Source organism: Myotis daubentonii, chromosome 7 (genome assembly GCF_963259705.1).
Source record: "Myotis daubentonii chromosome 7, mMyoDau2.1, whole genome shotgun sequence".
Lineage (NCBI taxonomy): Eukaryota > Metazoa > Chordata > Mammalia > Chiroptera > Vespertilionidae > Myotis > Myotis daubentonii.
In genome coordinates, this window is record NC_081846.1 from 3,668,817 (window position 1) to 3,676,449 (window position 7,633).

Sequence of the window (7,633 nt, forward strand, 5' to 3'; positions counted from 1 at the left end):
GCTAGTTTTATTTAACGTTTTCCTTTATATTTTTAACATGTAGAGTAACCTTAATTCACATTCCCTGTGGATGACTCTTAACTGGAGGGAGAAAAATGCATTTTTGGAGAAACCAGTTCAAAGGCTACTTAGCACTTTTTATTATTAAAAACACATTTGAATGTGAACAACAACAAAAATGTTAACAACGTCAAGCCAAATTGGGGGGAGAGGGGAGCGGGGGTATCGCCCACGGCAGCTGGGGTGGGATGATTGGCCCTCCCTCCGCTGCGAAGGGCAGCCCATGGGGTCGGCCTTGTCCATCCGGGTGTACCCTCCCCCCTCCACTGTGTGAAGTTCGGCCCATGGGTGTCGGCCTCTCCTATCCTGGGAGCTGTAAAACTGACCACCTACACGGATTTTTCTTCCCCATCCTCCACCCACAACACAGGCGTTTAACGTTGTATTTGCAAATTGCCAGAACTTTCCGGCTCAGAATGAAGCGTTAGGGTTTTTCTGTTTTGTTTTTGTTGGTGTGCTTGTGCGTCCTTGAAGAAGCTGCCCTGAGCGTGTCCCCCAGCAGGGCTCGAGGGAAATCGTATCTTAGCGTAGTAGGTGCACGGTCACGCCTCTTGTGGGAAGCACTTTGTTTGAAAGAACACTGCTCCGGTTCTAAATGTTTACGTGGCCACTTCTGTCCGTTTAGGAGACATCGTAGGAGGAGGCCTGATTTTTCTTTCATGGGTCGCCTCTTGGAGCCAGAATTTCTATAGTTTTCCTCTAAGACCTATCGCTCTGGACCTGTTCTCCCTCCGAAGGTTACTGGTTTTCTTACTCTGCAAGAAAAGGGGCTTTTTCTTTGGATCAGGCGACGGCGATGGCTTGTGCTCTTTGTTCCGTTGCTGCACGTTGTTTAAAGGGATTACTAAGCCCTTTGTGCGCAGCTGTCACCTTGATAGTCACCCATCAGAGGAACTGCCTTTCCTTCAGGTGAGCCCTGCACTTGGCTCTTGGGTGTCATTCATGTGAGTGATTTTTAGCTTGATTGTTCCTTATCAAAGTCCTGCCTCCCAAATGCCAGGATCACATCAAAAATATTTGAGCCTGGCCAGTGTTGCTCAGTGGTTGGGCATTGATCCAGGTATATGCTCAGGTTGTGGGCTCTATCTCCAGTGGGCGGCGTGCAATGATGTTTCTCTCTCATCGATGTTTCTATCTCTCCCTTCCCCTTCCTCTCTCTCTAAAAAAAAAAAATCAATAAAAACATTTAAATATATGTGTGTGTGTGTGTGTGTGTGTGTGTGAGAATTTGAAATAGGTTTAAGGCTCTATTTCCCACGTATATTTAGGACAGATGCAAATACGACGTATAAAACATAAAATAAGTTTCCTTTTTATGGAGCCGGCAGACACTCTTTGGAATCAGCTGACTGTTGTCTGTGTCCGGCAGTACCTCCATCTGACACCGGGTCCGACGTGAGGGATTTGGTTTTTCCTTTCTTTGTAGTGTTGGCCAGCCATTCCAAGGCGCTTACCTGGAGATCAACAAGAACCCCAAGTACAAGAAACTCAAAGACGCCATCGAGGAAAAGATCATCATCGCGGAGGTGGTCAACAAAATCAACCGTGCGAACGGGAAGGTAAAGGCTCACCTCGCAGGCCCGGGGACCCGTTTGTCGGCTGGGACCGACCCTGTCGTCTTCCGAATGTTCACGTTTGCATTTCACGTCCTCAGCGGAGTGACTGTGAGGGGCGCTGTCTCCCCAGCCTTTAAGGTTCAGAGGCATTTTATGAATGGCTGCTGATGAAAGGCGTGTGAATTGAAATGTCTTGCCCCTGCTTCCTGTGTTCTCGGTTCGCATAGGTGTGCCTGCTGAGGGGTATTGGGATGAAATACACATTTCCGCAAATAACTAATGCCTTACACTCACGGGCCGTTGGGGGTGTTTTCCGTCGCCGGTTTTGCATCCTGTTTTGTTTTGTTTCCTTTAGAGCACCTCCCGGATTTTCCTCTTAACAAACAACAACCTCCTCCTTGCCGATCAGAAGTCTGGCCAGATCAAGTCGGAGGTCCCCCTGGTGGATGTGACCAAAGTGTCCATGAGCTCGCAGAACGATGGCTTCTTCGCCATCCACCTCAAGGAGGTAAGGAGCCCACCGCCGGCGTGACCGGCAGGCTTCTGCCTGTGTCCGCTCTCTCGGCCGTGGAGTTAACAGGATCTAAACCTGGACGATCACATGCTCTCCTGACTGGTGGAAAGTTATGGCTGCATCCCCTGCTGGGTAGAATCTCAGGCTCGGTTTCTCAGTAACTGAATGAGATGAGTCGCTCAGTGGCTTGTTCGCTTGAGCCACAGTCTCACCGAGTAGCTATTGCTGCGATAGGCATTGTTTTGAGCAACAATGGGTGGAACTATGAAGTGGTTTCAAACGATGCTTCCTCCTGTTGTTTCAGCCACCTGCCGACCTCGTAAATGTCTTGTTCGTCTTTAATCTCGGGGTTTTTAAGTAAAGAATGTGACTGCAGTCCACTGCCTGGTATTTGGACCTGGAGATGTTTTATGTTCTGTGCTCTTAGCTTAACCAGGACCTTCCTGGCTTGAGCCCCTGGCGTCGGCCTCACTGGCTTCGCAGTGACCTTGGCCAGGCCGTGTAGCTGTCACGTGCCTGCCTCATTCTTCTCTGTGCAATGGGGAGAATAGCGGCACCTGTTCCATAGCGTTGTTCTAGGATTACATGTAAAGCGCTTCACATAGGGCTTGCCACCTAGCGAACAGTCACCAAATGAACGTGCCAGCAAGCAGTCCTCACGTTTAGCGACACGCGTGTAGCTAGCAGTGGGCCTCGCTAGCGGAGTCTGACCTTGAGACAATCCCACAGGCCTGGTTCAGCCTGTTTCCTCCGCTGTGGCTCTGGGCCTGATGGCAGCATAATCAGACCGCGAGGATTCTGAGCCCCGGCCACACGTGGAAGCAGCGCTGCTGCCCAGGCCACAGCCCCGTCCAGCCAGGTCAGGGTCTGGGAGGGGCGCCAGCACCCGGCTTTTCAGAAGCTTCCCGGTGGGTCCCTCGTGCAGCTGAGCAGAGCCAGGGCCCGGGGATGTCTGTTGGGGCTGTTACTGCTCTGATTTCTTTAACCGAATCACCGGGGAGAGTGTTTAAGCAGCGCTTTGAGAGTGCGTTCCCGGTGAGGGCGGTGCTCGGACCTGCGCGTGGAAGCTGGGGACCGGGAGCCGCCGCGGGTCCATGCCCGGGCCTGCTTCCCAGCCAGCTCCCGGGGACCCTGGGGAGCGAGGGGTAGGTGACCCCGCGGACGAGCTCAGAGTGGCGTGGAGGAAGTGCTGTTTGTCATTCGTTCACTCGGGAGGGTTGCGCCCCGAGCAGCGATGCTCAGAGAGGCTGTGGTTCTCGCTCGGCCGGCTGCGATCTCCTGCCTCCTGCGCCGCCCTCCTCACCGTCCGGCCCCGCTTTGTCCCCAGGGCTCGGAGGCGGCCAGCAAAGGGGACTTCCTCTTCAGCAGTGACCACCTGATCGAGATGGCCACCAAGCTGTACCGGACGACGCTCAGCCAGACGCGGCAGAAGCTCAACATCGAGATTTCCGATGAGTACGTGCACGCGGTACTGCGTGTCCCCCATGCTCCCGCTTCCTTGTTTTGGGGACGCGGCCCGAGCTCACTCGTCTATGCAGCCCCTGCTAGGGAGGACCCAGTGCGTGTGTCACTGGTTCCAGGTGGTGGGTGGGCAGGGAGTGACCGGTTCCTGCCTTCCTGTACCTGACATCCTAGAGGGAGAGGAAAACATGCCCAAATAAAATAACTCGGTCACATGACTTAGTTAGAGAGGAATGCAGGTGAGGGGTCAGAGGGTGCTGGCTGTGGGGGTCAGCAGGTCTCATGTTAGTGGCACTTGTGTTGAGGCTGGAATCGGGGGGGCGAGCCAGGCAACGGTCCAGGGAGATGCCCTCAGGGCAGCCTTCTGGGGAGGCAGCAGGTGCAAAGGCCCTGAGACCGGGGCAGACTTGGTGACAGAGTGAAATGAGAGAGAGGCGGGGCTGGCCCTGCGGAGCCTGGTAGCTGAGGTGAGGAGCTGATATTTCACGGAGGAGGATGGGAGCCACTATAGCAGTGGTTCTCAACCGTGGCTGCACATTAGAATCACCTGGGAGTCTTTTTAAAATCCTGATTTCTGGGCCTCATTCCCGAGGACTCCCAAGTGATTCTAATGTGCAGCCAGGGTTGAGAACGGCTGCACTGGAGGTTTGGAGCGAGGGTGGGGCATGATCTGATTTGTTGGTTTCCAAGCTCGCTTTGCCTGCGGTGTGGAGAGTGACTATAGGGAGACACGTGGAGGCAGAGAAACGAGCTGGGAGCTTCTCTGAGCTGTCCACACTGAGGGTGACGGGCAAGGAGGGTGTGGCTTAGGCTAGGGTGTGAGGGGGAGCTGTGAGCAGTAGGTTCCCAGTGTAGTTTGAAGGGAAACGAGGCCTTATTAACAGATTGGGCGTTAGGCTTGGGGCCTGAACCCGTGTGGTGATACCATTCACTGCAGCAGGTGACACTGAGGAAAGGGGTTGGGGCGCCGGGGGGAGGGAATAGCGTGGAGGGCTGTTGGGTGTGCTGTGTTTGAGATGCCTTTATTGTCACGTGCTGATAGCTAGTATTATAGGGTGAGTGTTCCGTGTGGACGGGCGTAGTGGTGCTGAGACAGCCCGCACTTGAAATTTGCATTTTTCCTTGACAATAGGGCCCTATTATGGAGACATTTTTTGCATGCAGGTTGGAGCACCACTCCCCCCCCCCCCAATTATTAAGTCTATCAATGTGAAATCGTTTGAATGAATTGGAGCCACCATGCTTGATACTTAATTTTTTCCCCCAGTAGATTGTTTACTGTTTGCTTGCGTACTTTCTTCGCATTTATCATAATCATTTGCATAACCAGATTGTTCAGGAAATGATTTTATTTTCTGGTTACGATTTTGCCAGCCTCTTCTATTTCAGCTCTTTCTAAATGTCTTTCTATAGTGAATTCACACCCACTCCTACCCCCTTGTAAGTCAGACACAGTCTCCTCGCTGTGCTAGCACTGACAGAGCCGTAGCTCACTGTCCTCATTCTGCACTGAGAAGGGCACTTGGCCTGGGTGGGCGATTGGCCGTTATCTGTCCTCCGCCTTGGAAGTTGCAGGTTGGACCAAACGGCGCTCTTGTTATTGGGTCCTTTCTCATGAACTACCAGGAAGAAGGGTAGTGGCAAGTTGGGTTCCAGTTCATTACAGCTTTAACCTGACAGGACCTCTTAGAGCAGCGGTCGCCAGCCTTTTGGACCTCAGGACCCCCAGTGGTCCGCGGACCACTGGGTGGCAGCCACTATGTCAGAGCCCTAAGCTCCCTTTCGTTGGCATTTGTGACGGGGATGCTGGGCTCCCGTGGGTGGGACCGCTCAGCCCACTGTGGGGGCAGCGGGTCCGTTTCCCCGTGCGGAGCCCTTGTGCAGGAGGGAGAGCCCTGTGGTTGGCCGGCTGCACCAACAGGCTGGAGTCACAGGGGGCCTTACACACCCACAGCCCGGCCACACGGATTCCCTACTTTGAAACATGTATTTAGGCTAGAAAGAACAGTTGGCAGAATGCGTAGGTGCGACACAAGTTGTGCAGGTAAATTGTGAACAACCAGAGTTTAGAAACCCTTGTCTCTAGACTCTCCACACCCTCTCTTTCCCTGAAATTCTTTATTTTGTTTTCTCAGTTTGTGGATAGCTGAGTAGGACCCCTCCCCCGGCTTACATGTTTGCTGTGCAGAAAGGGAGAGGCATGGGAAATAGCACGTCGGTCTTTCCGCTCGAGACCTGGGACCCGTGTCTTGACGCTGCTCCCCTTGGAGGGCTGCGCTCAGGGCTGCGCGAGTGGGACCCATGGACACGGTGCTGCTGGGGGCGGGGGGAGCTTGTCCAGATCAGGATCCGTTCGAAAGCCAGAGCCGTGGGGTCGCCGATGTCGTGCGTGAACGTTCATCTGCCTTGTCCTTCCCCAGGTTCCTGGTGCAGTTCCGGCAGGACAAGGTGTGCGTGAAGTTCATTCAGGGCACCCAGAAAAACGGGAGCGTCCCCACGTGCAAGCGGAAAAACAACCGGCTCCTGGAAGTGGCGGTTCCTTAGCGGGCGCCCCCGCTCCTGCCCCCCCCCACCCGCCCCCAGCCCCTGCTCTCACGGACTCGTTTCTTTGTAATAGTGCAATTTGGTTTGGTTTGGTTCGGGGCTCGTCGTATGTTTGGGAATTGTCAAAGGCCAATGCTGTTAGAGCCCCTTGGCGAAATAAAAACGTCCGGCTGATCACTTTTTACGATTGGAATAGTTTTAACCCTGAGAGCGCACCTTCTGTGCGCGACCCCGGGCCAGGGCTACAGCAGCGACGGCGTCCACGCCGCGTCCTCCGTGTCCTGTGGTTAGTCACCGTGTTAGGTCTGTGTACCCCAAATCAACGTATTACTCATACGTCATTAATACATCCAAGTGTAGGAAACAGTCTTGCAAGACAGCTCGCTCACTCACCAACTATTTATTGAATGCCTCCTCTGCGAGACTGCGCTCGGGGGCAGGAAAGGTTAGTGGGGATTTTGGTTTGTTTGCTTTTAAGGCCACTGCATCCGGCGGGTGGGTGCTGGCTGTGCTGGGGCTGGGGGGCTTTTGTGGAGACCAGGACAGTCGCTGTGGCAGATGGACAGCAGGGCGCGGGAACCCTGGTGTGATTCTCACAACATGTCCTTCGAGAAGGGCTGGTCCTGGGAAGGAGGAATGTATCGCCTCTCCCTGTGAAGAGAGAAAACTGACATCTGAACAGGACTTTTCATTGGTTCCGATCTCTTGTAATTGCTTAGGAAACAGAGTCGTTCTTATTTTAGGAAAAAATGACAGAAACCGCTCAGTAAGATTCTATTTTCCGTTTCTGGTAGACACCCTGTACAATCCTACATATGCAGAGTGCTGTTCCCCACAGATCTGAGCAAACACTCTGAACAGCTGATGACAGAGTGGACGGCTGGGGGCCTTTCAGATGGTGGCAAACACTCTCTATGATGTGCAATAAACACCCAAGATCTTGTTTTTTGGAAAGTCTTATTTATAAAATGCGTTTTGTATGAGAGAGGTGATTGGTCCAGGGGGCATATTTTAATCAAGGCTCAAAACTATGTTCATTTGCAGGACTTCTTTTCTTTTTTCAAACTTACATCAAGGGTTCGTTTTTGGAAGCTGCCTTTTAAACTTTGGAACCAAATTGTTTCTTATTTGGAGGATAATGTACATGCGATGGTATGTTAAATAATAAAACTGTTCTAATCTGGTGCCATTTCCTGGGTCACAGCTGTGTTTTTGTGTTTCGAGCTACTTTCCCATGTTGCGTGTCGATATGGCGTCGCACAGGAAGGCCTCGCCACCCACACGTTCTGTGTTCCCTGTGTAACTGACTTTCACTTGTCCTATAAGCCAGAAACATCCATTGGAAGCGTTTTCTGGGGGTTGGTTTTCTTTTCATTTTTGTGCTTAAAACGATTGCTTCCTGAAGACGGTCCCCGAAGCCTCCGTGAGCATTGGTGCCGACACAGCAAGCAATTACTCCCCTCCGGTGTTCTCCAGCGTCTGCCCGGGGTGCCAGGTT

General features: G+C 52.8%; 1 protein-coding gene across 5 annotated transcripts in view; it reads left to right on the forward strand.

The window, feature by feature from the left end:
* Positions 1-7,324, forward strand: part of MYO1B (myosin IB) — a 131,987-nt gene extending 124,663 nt beyond the window's left edge. For all 5 annotated transcript variants that reach the window (XM_059702587.1, XM_059702588.1, XM_059702586.1 and 2 more), the window contains 4 exons: positions 1,487-1,619; positions 1,972-2,124; positions 3,458-3,585; positions 6,012-7,324. In XM_059702587.1, coding sequence (XP_059558570.1) covers positions 1,487-1,619; positions 1,972-2,124; positions 3,458-3,585; positions 6,012-6,135 — 538 coding nt within the window. In that variant the 3' untranslated portion in view covers positions 6,136-7,324. The remainder of the gene's footprint in view (positions 1-1,486; positions 1,620-1,971; positions 2,125-3,457; positions 3,586-6,011) is intronic.
* The last annotated feature ends 309 nt before the right edge of the window (positions 7,325-7,633 follow it).